This window comes from Poecilia reticulata, chromosome 13, assembly GCF_904066995.2.
Source record: "Poecilia reticulata chromosome 13, P_reticulata-male-v2, whole genome shotgun sequence".
NCBI lineage: Eukaryota > Metazoa > Chordata > Actinopteri > Cyprinodontiformes > Poeciliidae > Poecilia > Poecilia reticulata.
In genome coordinates this window covers 18,896,778-18,909,721 of record NC_088842.1, presented here as the reverse complement: position 1 = coordinate 18,909,721, position 12,944 = coordinate 18,896,778, and the positions used below count along the sequence as shown (strand labels likewise).

General features: G+C 39.4%; 2 protein-coding genes across 2 annotated transcripts in view; one reads left to right on the top strand and one right to left on the bottom strand.

Annotated features, from left to right (window-relative positions):
• The window catches only part of veph1 (ventricular zone expressed PH domain-containing 1), a 76,546-nt gene that overhangs the window by 42,718 nt on the left and 20,884 nt on the right, over window positions 1-12,944 (bottom strand). The gene's annotated exons all lie outside the window — the stretch shown is intronic.
• ptx3a (pentraxin 3, long a) lies at window positions 3,907-12,454 on the top strand. The gene is made up of 4 exons (XM_008425328.3): window positions 3,907-4,236; window positions 8,168-8,327; window positions 8,485-8,870; window positions 10,691-12,454. The coding sequence occupies exons 1-4, from the start codon at window positions 4,101-4,103 to the stop codon at window positions 11,344-11,346; spliced, it is 1,338 nt and encodes a 445-aa protein (XP_008423550.2). The 5' UTR covers window positions 3,907-4,100; the 3' UTR covers window positions 11,347-12,454.

Genomic DNA, 12,944 nt, shown 5'->3' with positions numbered 1-12,944 from the left:
TGCATTGAGTCATTGGCCTACAGCAGTGGTTCTTAACCTGGGTTCAATCGAACCCCAGGGGTTCGATGAGTCGGTCTCAGGGGTTCGGTGGAGCCTCTGCCACGGAGGTAAAGACACACTTGTGTAAAGTCGTGATGACGCCCTGCTTTGCCATCACTTGCTGCAGAGGATCACGTTACATTGCTTAGCCAATCAGTGCTGCGGAGGTTGGGTCACTCCTATGTCTTGAATTTGGGGGAAAAAAAATCATATTATTTATCACTACAGAAGGGTTCAGTGAATGCGCATATGAAACTGGTGGGTTCGGTACCTCAAAAAAGGTTAAGAACCACTGGCCTACAGCATTCACTCCACCTGGACAAGTAAGTAGCGACAGAGGAAGGCTGTGCAACAAACCGTCAAGAAACTTCCAGCAACCTGATCAGCTAATCTTTTTTTTTTGTCTCTAGGCTTTGATAAGGAGTAGAAATCCCACCAAATACCTGTGGGTGGGGCTAAAAAGTCAGGATAAGAGAGGATAATTTGATGAAATTAAAACTTGGATGGCTCTGAACTTCTTGAATTTTAATGAAAGAAAGACGGAAGTGATTGTTTTTGGCCCTGGTACCACTGGTAGGTCTCCTCCAGTGGACGTGGGTCCGCTATCACAATATGTAAAGCCTTCTGTCACAAACCTGGGATTCATAATGGATGAAAATTTTAAATTGGACAGGCAAATCAGTGCCGTAGTGAAATCGAGCTTCTTTCATTTGAGGCGACTTGCAAAGATTAAGAACATTTTATCAGCTGAGCACTTTGAAGTAGTAATCCATGCCTTTATCACAACGCGGTTGGATTATTGCAATTCCTTATACATTGGTGTAAGCCAGTCCTCTCTGTCTCGTCTTCAGCTGGTCCAGAATGCTGCTGCACGGCTTTTAACTGGATCGCGGAAGAGAGAACATGTTACCCCTATTTTATCCTCTCTGCACTGGTTACCTGTCCATTTTAGAGTTCATTTTAAAATTCTTTTATTTGTTTTTAAATCTTTAAATGGCCTTGCCCCCTCCTATCTTTCTGAGCTGCTACATGTACACTGCCCTTCCCGAGCTCTCAGATCAGCGAGTCAACTGTACCTGGAGGTGCCGAGGACTTTGAGGAAGCGCAGAGGGGACAGGGCGTTTGCTGTGGCAGCTCCTAAACTTTGGAACTCTTTGCCAATGTCGGTAAAGCAGGCCACTTCTCTGGCAACTTTTAAATCTGCTCTTAAGACTCACCTTTTTCGGCTGGCCTTTGATTCAGCTTGAGCTGCTGTTACTTTTAGTTACTTTTATTGCTTTTTTTTAGATTACTTATTGTGATATTTATTATGACTGCATATTTGGGTATGTTCTTGTATTGCATTGTGTGTCTTCATTTTAAGTGATTGTATTTTTGGTGTTAGTGTGCTTTTAATTTTTATTTCACTTGTTTTAATTTTGTGGCTGTACAGCACTTTGGTCAGTGGAACTGTTTTAAAGTGCTATATAAATAAACTTGACTTGACTTGACTTGACTTGACTTGACCAAAGAGTATGGATGATCTCTAGGAACAAATGGTCAGAGATCTCTCTCTGGAAATGTGTGCAGCAGTATATTAGTGCATTAAATTTCAGAGCTTCTTTAAAGATTCATCTTCATTAAAACTATAGCAAACCCAAAACAGAAATGCTAATCTTAAATCTTTTTCTTAGATTGATGTTTCTCGCAACTATACCGAAAAACAAAAAAAAAACATGACACTTCTCTGGTTAAGAGATCAAGGAACACATGCTTTTCAGTAGGCCTGTGTGGGAGAAACAGAAAAACACCACAAGAAAGACAAAGGCAGAGAGAAAGATGGAGTGGGGGTAGCAGGATGAGTGTTGGCATTTCCCATGAGAAAGTTATTGAGTCAGTTTGACCAAACACAAACAGGCAAACACAGTCTACATTGATTTCCCAGTCACATTGTGTCGCATCAGACACAATCACGGGCCCACAGAAACGAGAGTGAGAAGCTGACAGATAGATGTGTCAATATAAACAAACACAAAAGTTTTTAGGCAAACATCTCATCCATAAAGTCCAACAAAAGCCTGCACACCATCTCTGCATGGGGCAAAAGTCTAAATCTCAGCTTTCTTTCTCCCCTCCTGTTATTTTTTAGCTCCCTTCTTTTTTTTCTGCCTGAGAGTCACAGGAGCAGCAGTTATATCTGATTACACCACACAGCCTACCTCCAACAGAGCATGAGTCATTGCCTCACTCGCAGGCCGAGGCGCTGCTTCTGCCTCAGAGAGCCAGATGTTTGCACAAGGATGGAGATTCAGAGAGGGGAAAAAAACTCTTTCCTCAATGGATAGTCCCAGTGTGTTTGATCTTTCAATCTGTTTAATAATTCTGGTAAAAAGGTCTAATAGTTTTCAGGCGAAACATGCAGAAGATTATGTTAAATAGAAATGCTGATTAAGCTTTTTTTAAATTATTTTATTTACCCCAGGTTTGAGCTGGTTCCTGAGAAAAAAATTATCACTTCAAACTATGTTAGTTCTGAAAAAAAAGTTGAGGATATTTTGTTACTATGTGTTACAGGATTTTTGAAAACCTTCATTTCATCTGAGGTAAATCTGGGTGTATTTATACTAACTGAGTAAATTCTGGGAAAAGATTTCTGAAAAAGCTTTTTTTTTTCCACCAAGAAAACCTAGAAATTGTGCAATATGTGAAATGTGTGTGTGGTTGCTCCATTGTAAATAAAAAATAAAGGACAGAGTAAGAACTCTTACTATTCACAAAGATCTTCTGTAAAATGAAAGTTAGAGATATGCAAAAGTAAGTAAGTGGAGGTAGCAAACTTCTCCTCAACCATCAAAAACAGTCTATCCATCTTAAACAGTTGAGGCCTGAGGATTATAAAACACCTGGAACACTAGTTATAAGGAAACAAAATGAGACCGACGACGACACAACATACTGAGATAGCTCATAGTTTTTCTAAAGCATTTCTAAAGCAAGAAAATGCATCGGTTTGCAGGGATTTCTAATTTTTCCTATCCTCTGTCAGTATAAAGAACCAATATCTGCCTAACATGTTATTAAATTAAATAAATCTCAATTCTTTCCAAAAGTCCCTTAGCCACTCTGCTCATCTGCAACATTGGCTATTTTTTCAAAATTTGTATTTTAATTTTCATTCCAATTATTTTTCAAAGTTGGTTGTGACTTTTTAGGTAAAAATTACATGTGAACCAGCTTCATGATTAGTGCCTCTAAAAAAAATAAATTAAATAAAATAAAAAATATTTTATGCTTTTAATGATTTTGCTTGGAGAAAACTAGGTGCTGGTGACCATAACAAGGTAACAATGCTGGTCATATCTTGAACATTCAAAATTAACCAGAAGGCTTTATTTTTATTAAGGTCTTTCCAAAAATGGTCATTAGCTGATCTAACAACAAGCAGACCTGATTCACCACAAATCCTTTTAAAATGGTAGACAAGGTACCAGTTTGTTAGGTTTTACTTTTATCAGATGGATAGAAGTTGTATGAACTTAAACTGGAACTTGGCACTTTGCTATAACTACTATTTTTGGGTGACCATTGTGTCTTATGTATAATTTTTTGCCTTTCATGCATGAGTATAAATATCTTGCTGTACAATCCTGAATTGTAAAAGAAAAATCTGTGAAATGACGATACGTCCTCGTCAGAATTACGGGAATATTTTACGAGTGAAAAACAGATGAGCATGAGTGAGCTCTTTCCTATGCCAGGAATACTGGGCTTCCTGTCAATAATTGCTCAGCATTTAGTGGAGGACAGAAGAAGAAAAATCAGTCAGAAATAAAGAGAAAGAGGTGGGGAGTTTTTAGAGAAGGAGGAGGGACTAACATAATAAGAGAGAGTTGGGGCTTGAAAAAGAGTGTGGTGGACCTGCAGGTCTGTAGAAAAGTGAGAGCAGCAGCAGCAGAGGACCCTTAAACAAATACACACACATAAACACACACAGGCAGACAGAGAAGCAGGAAAAGGACCTGGAGCTGAGCAGACATACTTGTTCACTTTGCTCACACACTCTCTCAGTCGGCAGCAGCAGCATGGTTTGGTGGAGAATCCCTGAGGCAGCGTTTCTTCTCTCTGTGTGCGCGTGTGTTACTCTCGCCTACGAGGATGACATCGAGATCCAGTACTCAGACTACTACAATGAAATCCCTGATGGAGAGACACCAGCACGTAAGTCTTTGACACTAAATGTGTATTTGATTTTCTGAAAGGCACATTTCCTGTTGTGATGCAATTGAAGATTACAGCTGTATTTTATTTTCTGGCTATGGTGGAAGAGTATGGAGTCATGCTTGTTTCTGAGGTGACATAAGGTCTTTGAATTATGCAATGATGTCAGAATATACAAAACGGGAGTGGAGAAGGGGAAAAAGCTCACTAATTATAATTAGATAAATGTCAAAACCTTTATAGTCTCAGTTTGCACTAACAACTAGGAGCTTTAAAAGACCATGACCACTGGAATAGAGATTCAGTCTTGCTTTTGTGTGATGCTCTGCAATCTATCCAGTAAGCTTCCTAAAACAATAACACTGACTTTGTTTTCTTTATTTTTGGTTGGCTTGTTTACTGTTGGAAATAGAAAACTAAAAAAAACGGCACCACAGTTAATAAAGTATCAAGGCTGCTGGCAGAGATGAAAAAGAAGAAAAAAAAACTGTGTGAAATGACGTCAGTTCTCTTATTGCAGAATTACTAAGGGAATTATTTTTCAACATAATTAAAGTTGCATGAGCACGGCAGCCTGGACGAGAGAGAAAAGGCAAGGACTACATGTGTCAGTTTCTTATGCTTCAGCCGAGGGCCTTCACAGCTTGCATTCATCATTTGTTTGTTTTTTTTCTAAACCTAGTAGGAGGTATAATTGCAGCGCCATCATCAGTTAAGAGGCTAAAATCTGGGCAAGCCGCCTGTGATGTGATAAAACGTGATGACGGGCAAAAACAGAAGGGGCTCCAGGCAAATGACTGGGTGGTAAAATACACACACAAATTAGTTCGGGGAGTGAGGGGGAGGAGAGGTGCGACGAAACACAGAATTCATAATGAGGTTGCTGGAGAAGGGACAGAAAAGGTCAAGAACGTGAGTTGAGAACAGTTTGTTCACAGGTGTGTCAGGACGAGGGGAAGTCAAAGGTCAGAGGGAGATACGGGTCACTAGTTCTGACCCGCCAAAAGCTCCCAATCTCTGAGAGGAATCTGAATTAATAGGCAACATGAGAGAGGTCACAGTACAGTTCACTTTCGCATGAGTGGCAGGCTGAAAAATGACGTTCAGCAGACAGGAAATGGGGGGGGTTGAGCTTAAAGGTGACTTTTTCTCAATGTTCTCATCAGTGGAAGCAAGTGACTCACTATGCACTTACTAGAGGTTTACAAAATGTGTAGTTTACTATTTTGCAAAGAATGCACTCAGGATTTTAGTAAAAAATTAAATTAATTATGCAGAACATTTTACATTTTAAATTTCTTTTATGTTTAAAAACATTTTCTCTCTCTCATTAAAAAAAGTTAACTACTGTCTGCATTAATAAACCAAAGAAAACACACTGCATGAAGCCAAATCCTGCTTCCTCTGAATAATCCTGGAAGCCAAAACAAGCAGGGCAGATCTGCAGTAATGCCTCCCCATCCCCCCGCCTCAATCTCCCCAGAAAAGGTCTGCAGGTATAAACAGAGCCTGAAAGCGTCAAACGCTAACCAGAACAACATGTGTGACACACATATATATTCTCACTCCTTGTTGCTTTAACCCACCCGCTTACCCCACGTTTCCCACTGCTCGTATTATCTCTCTCCTTCTCTAAGCACATCCTCCCCACTTTATTTTCCTTCCGTCTCGCTTCTCATTTCACAGCACAGAGCTGGATAATCTCACAGGAAACACAGCGGGGGAAATTGTTCTGTTTCCTTCTCGTTTTCTCATTGATCTCCCAACAACCTGACATTCTCATTTGCTGTCATCAGCTTGTCACTCTACCTGCTGACCTACGTCTGCTTTTACTTTTTAGCACATTTAAGTTTTTTTTTAAGCTTTTAAATATTTAACTGATCTATGATGAACAGTGTTTTGAACATATACGAACAAGATATGCATCTGTCTGTGTACAAGTGAGATTTTAAGTCTGTTGTTGTAACTGCTATTCACCATACAAGTTGAAGACAGAGAATGAGAATTGGTAAAGAGAGATTGTACAGTACTATGAGTGATCCTGTTGCAATGAGAGAAAACATCCTTGAACTTTCACAGTATTTTATGTCAGTCATATTGAATCTGAAGCTGGGATAAGTCTAGGCTGTTGGATCTTTCATGCTGAACTTCATACTTCCAGACATGTTCTATCGACACAGCATCTGAACTATGGGTTGGTTAAGGACCTCTAACTTTTCAAGTCGACTTCAGTGGGTGGTCTCCCCATTTTGCATACAAACTTGGCTTAAGAGACTTCTGACTTCCCAGCTGACATTCTGAATTCAGAGGGTGTTGTAGCCCTGCTGAATCTGAATCTGTGGGTTTGACATCTCCGACTCTCCAAGTTGGACTTCAGGTAGTTTTCTGCCCATACTGAATCTAAACCTAAGGTTGGTCAGAGATTTCAAACTGTTCATTAGAAATTTTGACTTAAGATGGTCTTTAAATCCAAGTTTTTACCTAAATGTGTTGCTCCAGGGTTTCCCCCACAAAACTCACTAAGCCACTAGGGAAATCCACCATGTTTTTGTGTTAAAAAATGTCGAAAAGGAAATATGACTAGGTCATTATGTGCTGTTAAGACGCCATGTTTTTTTTTTTTTTTAACCCTTCTAGGGTGTAAATGAACCTTTAGCGTAGGTGTGTGTGGTTGTTGAAATGTTTGTTACCTTGTGGATGTGTCTTTTGTGGCAGCCATTTTGAGACCCTGCTAAAGAGGAGGTCTGTCTCAAACCCAGCCCTTTTATAGAAAGTGCAGAGATAATTGCTGGTGTTTGATTGGCTGAAATAAAACTCCAGTAATCAACGTAATAAAAAGAATAAAATGTTTTATAAACTGTGCATTTGCATTCATAAAATATCTTCCTGATATGTTATTATTAATAAATAATTCACATTATGTATGTGAATGTTAACTTTGTTTCCTTTTTTTAACTATTCTGGTAGGCTAATGTGATTGGCCGATATAAAATAAGGAGGCGGGGTTTAACCAGCATGAAGTAAACTGCCGATGGGAGGGCTGCCATTTTCTGCTATGTTGCCCCAGACTTAATAAACCAGCTTTGTTTGCTGTACAGCCAAGGTTGACCGACTTCTCTTTCAACACCACAACCCTCAGGATAATTGTGATATTAAAAGACATAACAGATACTGAGTGTCCAAAAAGGCAAACACACAAAAAAGTTTTGCTCTTCAGTTAAATCCTAATTAAGTAATCAGCCATTGGCTCATAAAACAAGCTCTAATGTCGGTCACATTTAAAATCAAACTAAATTTAAAAAATACTACCTCAAATGGTAAATGAGAAAGTATTTGTATGCCTTACTAAATATTTTATGGTACAAAATTCTATTCATTGTATAAAGTTTTCTTGTGTTTTCCTAAATCCTGTCACTTTGTTTAGTAAAGATCGTCACTGTGCAGTATTTTGCTTTCCTGATTGTGAGTGGTTTTTACTTATTCAAGCAAATGCAGTATTTGTAATGAATACTTTAAATGGATGAGAGACCACCAGCCGTCTGTGACTGGCTGGTGGTGTGTTTCGTTTACATAAACCTGATCAAGCTGCAGTCACAGACACAGAGCCAAGTTTGTGCCAGAACACATTTTGAGTAAGCTTGTGAGGTGTAAACATACACGTTACACATTAATCTTTGTTCATCAAGACGTGCGCTCACATCATTCTCACTGCGAACCTCACAAAGTGAGACTACAATCCTTTATAGACAGCCTTCATATGGGAATCATAAAAATGACATTAGATGTGAGATCACCTTCCAGATAGACCATCAACTATTCTGACAATCAATATAATGAAGTCATAAAATACTCCATAAACTTTGGATCTCTACTTATCTCTGTGAGTAAAATGTTCTGTCCTGGTAAAACTTTTCACCATGTCTCTCTGCAGCCACACCGAGTTCCACCCCATGCAACTCTCCAGACCTGACAAAATGGGACAAGATCTTCTCCATGATGGAGAACAGCCAGATGAGGGAGAACATGCTGCTTCAGTATGTTGATGACATCATCAAGGTCGAAATGGGAACACTGCGCGGTGAATTGCGAAGGTGGGTCTGTCGGTAGGGGTCCTGTTGCTCTATCAAGCAATGAGGTTAATTCAGCTGAAATTATGGCATAAAGAGTGATTTTAAACAAGACAAAAGTGAAGGATTAAAGCTCTTCTGCTAAAGAAGATGTAAATCTTTTCCACCCATCCTTTGGCAGGTTTATAGCCGAGTCTGAAGGGTCATGTGGGGCTGCTGTGAAGACAGCAGGAAGATGGATGGTCTTGCAGCTGGAGAGCCATCTACGAGAAACTCGGGAGCTCCTCAAGCGCAGTGATCTGACCCCTGCTGTTGGAAATTTCAACCACCTGGAGGCCCAGATACAGCAGCTTCTCTCTGCAGAACATACTCAAACATCCAGGCTGGCCAAGCTGGAGAGCAGCTGCATCAGCAGCAGAAGTGCAGGAGCTGGCAAAAATGGCCTCCCTCTCCAAGAAGTGACACCAGAAGAGGTTGCTTTGGATGAGGTGCTAGCTGCAATGCAAGAGGTGAAGGCTGAGCTGGATGAAGAGCTGAAATCATCAAGGCAAAGGCACCTACCTGCAGGTAAACCTTATATCTTATTACCAGCCTTTTGTCTACTCTGGTATGCTGTTTCCTTTAGTTTGTGTTTGTTTGATATTCAGCCACCTTAAGGATGTTTATATTTCTTCCTGCAGTGGCACATTTAGGTAACACAACTTCAGCTAGGACAAACTTATGCGGTCTTTAAGAAGTTGTCTGAGATGACATCTGCTAACCCAAAATAGTTTAGACATTTCTTTTCTGGCAAGTCAACCTTGTCAGCCAGAAGGACTCTCTTCTTTTTCCCAAGATTTAATTTAAAAAGTGAAGTCAAGGCTGATTTTGTCATCATCCTACGAGCCAGAGCTGCTTTCCTCATGACATTCCCCTTTTTAGAGTCTAGAAATGTTAGTCAGCTCAACACACACAGAGCAAAAGGAAGTGTGCTCATCACCCATGCACCGCAAAAACCACACCAATGCACCCTGGGAAAGTAGAACCAGATGTAAACCAACAAGAACTCACACACACACACACACACACACACGCACGCACGCACGCACGCACACTCCCCCCCCCCCCCCCCCCCCCAAAAAAAAAAAAAAAACACACACACAAACACACACGTCAAAAAGCTTTTTTCTCCTTGCTACTATTTTCTGAGTGAGACCAAGAGAACATCAATATTTAGGATATCCAATTTTAGCAGGTTGGAAGAAAAAGCTGACTGGAGTGGAAAAAAGGGTTAGAGCAGGAAGGAGGGGGCAACCCAGAGAATGAAAATATATATAAAAAAACAAACAATCGAAAGTTGATTTTAAAGAGAATAGGTGACATGGTAGCCAAGGAGATTTTAAAATGTCATGAGAATTTGAACATTCTTATTTGACAGAAAATAGACCTTCTGGAGGTCAGTATTATACTCACTTTGTTAACTTTTGTTTTTAATTAATTGATCAGCTTTTACTAAATTTGGGGAGCAAAAGCACAAAATTATGGTTTGGTGTAAACTATATGAATAATTTCTAAAAAAAAAATAATTATACAATCTAAATTATGCCAGAGAGGTCTTTCTGCATGGCATCTTCTCCCAGTGCATCAGATTAGTTTTTACTCACAGTCCAAAAATAGGCAAGTTAATTGGTCCGTAATATTTCAAACGTCAAGGATTTTTTTTCTTCACAAACAACCGTGTACTTAATTCTTTGTTTATTTGCATGAACAAGTGTTAAGCAGAAACAAAAACAGAAAACTACAACATTTATACCCTTAACTAATTTGCAAAGCATTTCCCCAGATTTGCCTTCAACAACTTAAAACAATTCAAAAGACAACAAAACATCATAACGTGATAAAATGCCACACATAGCATAAAACCTAAATTAACTTGAAACAGCCCACAATGAAACAAGAGCCATTATGGAGCCATCATGAACTGCCTGTGCTTCATGACTACAATTATTGTCTACAACAAGTTATCAAATGTCTTTCTGAAGAGGATCATCTGAAGAGTTTTTAATAGGGTTAACTCTCTTGCTGGAGATTTTTTGTTGACTACCCCAAACATAGCCTTAGTCAAACAACTCTTTAAACATGTTTCAATTACTCCAGAATACAGCAGTCAGGGTGCTGACGTCTACTCCCATGAGAATTAGTCTAAATTAGTCTATCTCTTAATAACTTTATTGATTACTTATGAAACTTTGTTTTATGTGATAACAAATTTTTTGTCTTCCTTGTCTAATCCAATGTTTGGATTAGACAAGACATTTGACAAGAGACAATGTTTTGTTTCATTTGTATATGAAACCGTGAGTTTTACTGACTGACCCCATCTGCCGTCATTTCTACTTGTTGCACAGGGTGTGAGATGGCCCTCCTGTTTCCTATGCGCTCCCGTCGGATTTACACTGCTATCATTCCAGATGTCCCCCTGGCCCTGTCCACCTTTACTGTCTGCATGTGGGTGAAGCCAACTTCAGTCTTCAACAAAACTGTGCTATTCTCCTACGGACACCGTCGAAACCCTTCTGAAATCCAGCTGCTGCTCGCCCAAACCTCTGCCGTGTTCACTGTTGGAGAGGAAGCTAGTCAGGTGGAGGCAAGGAGCGTGGTAAGCCCAGGAGAGTGGATCCATTTATGCGGCGCCTGGTCCTCCGAGCAAGGCCTGGCGACCCTGTGGGTGGGCGGGAAGAAGATGGCGTCCAACCCCGGGATGGCCAAGGGACACAACTTTCCCGAGGGAGGCTCACTCCAGCTCGGGCAAGAAAGAAACGGCTGCTGCCCTCTGTCTCCCACCAGCGGGAGTGGTGTGGCCGGGTTTGAGGGAAGTTTTGATCCAAAGCTGGCGTTTGCTGGGAAAATGACGGGGGTTAATATGTGGGACACTGTCCTGTCAGAACAGGAAATTTCCCAGTTGGCTGCGCAGCGAGGCCAGGGCTGCCAGCACAGGGGGAGCGTGGTGGCATGGGGGGTGACAGAGATGGTGCCACATGGAGGAGCTCAGTTCATCTACTGATCCATCATTTTAATAATCATAACAATTTGTTGCATACATATCCTCCACTCTGATAAAAAAAAGTCAAGCTGAAACCGTGGACATTTAAGAGTTTCAACATGACATTTTTAACACGTCTTTATAAGTGAGACTCGGATTCTCTGCATCATCTTTATTGATATTATCATGAACGGTTAAAGGAATAAAACAACCAATGCTGTGAGAGACTGTGAGAAATTGTGCTATAACCTATAATTTTAAACTGATTCCGTTAACTCAGTTTAGACAACATGACGTGTTGCTGGAAACGTGTTGCAAGCAGCATTTGCCAAAGACTTAATTAGAGAGCAAGAAAGACACAAAGTTGCTAACTCATTTTTGCTGACTCAACAAACTGGATAATGACCAGACAGCCAAGCAGAAATAAGAAGTCCCACACAGTGACAAGAGATGATCCTGTAATTGCAGGCTAATGACATTTTTCGTTTTTACTTCTGAGGATTTCATAGAAACAGCAGGTGCAGTTAACAAATACAAACAACACAGATTATGTATTTTAACAAGAACCAGTCATTGGGAAAATGTTGCTATCTTTTCACCACGGCCTTAAAGGTACAGTTAACTGCAGGCGGAGGTAGCTTAGTAGTTTTCATTGAAATTAAACTTTAGAACAACATATGCAACACTATTAAAAACTGCTGTACTTGCCTTCCTTTTAGATATGAAAAACTAGAACGTAGGGCTAATTTTATTATTTTGTTGCAACGTTTTGGATGTGTGAAAAACTTTTAAACTCAAACATATTTTTTATAATAAAAATACTATATTCATTAAGTGTTTACATCAATTTTATGAATAATTAATTTTATGCTGTGTCTTTTCTTACCTGTGTTCAATAGTTAGATTATTCTTTGTCTTTGGAATGAACAAAGTAAAAAAAATTATTTTGAATACGTGTATGAACCATGGGGAAAATGTTTACTCAGTCAAATCTTGCATGATTAAACTTGCATAACTCTGTTGCTTGTATTATACTGTACATTGTTTTATGTGAAAAGATGAAACAGAATGTATTTTGTAAATAAATATTTTTGCATAACACGAGTGAATAAATGGAAAGTTAAAGTGAGTAGAGAAGCTTTTTTTTTTGTCAGAGAAGGCAGAAAAGAATTTGAAAGAGTCTAATGAGGACTTTCACACTGAGCCTCGAGCCAACACAGGAAATTTAGCATGTTAAAAGTCTGTCCTAATTTATATTTGACATATTTCTGCATTAGCTATTTCTTAAAAGTGGGAATTCAAAAAGTTTTGCCCTGTTTGCTTTAGAGCTTATTATAATCATAGCCATGGATTTACTTCACTTCAGAAACAAATTAGATATTAAACTAAACAAAAACTTTATTTGAATCTGCTTTGCTACTGCTACAGTTTGACTATACTTGGTACTGCAACCATTTCTTGAGGCAGTGAAGCATCCACAGCTGTGCCCTACAATATGAAACAGAAACAGCTCCAAAAACAAAGTGGAGAAGAGTAAACGGTACTTTAGTCGTGTATTTTGTCTGAGTCATTTTAAAATGGTTATAGTGTTTTTTTCATTATCATTTTTTACCAGGCTG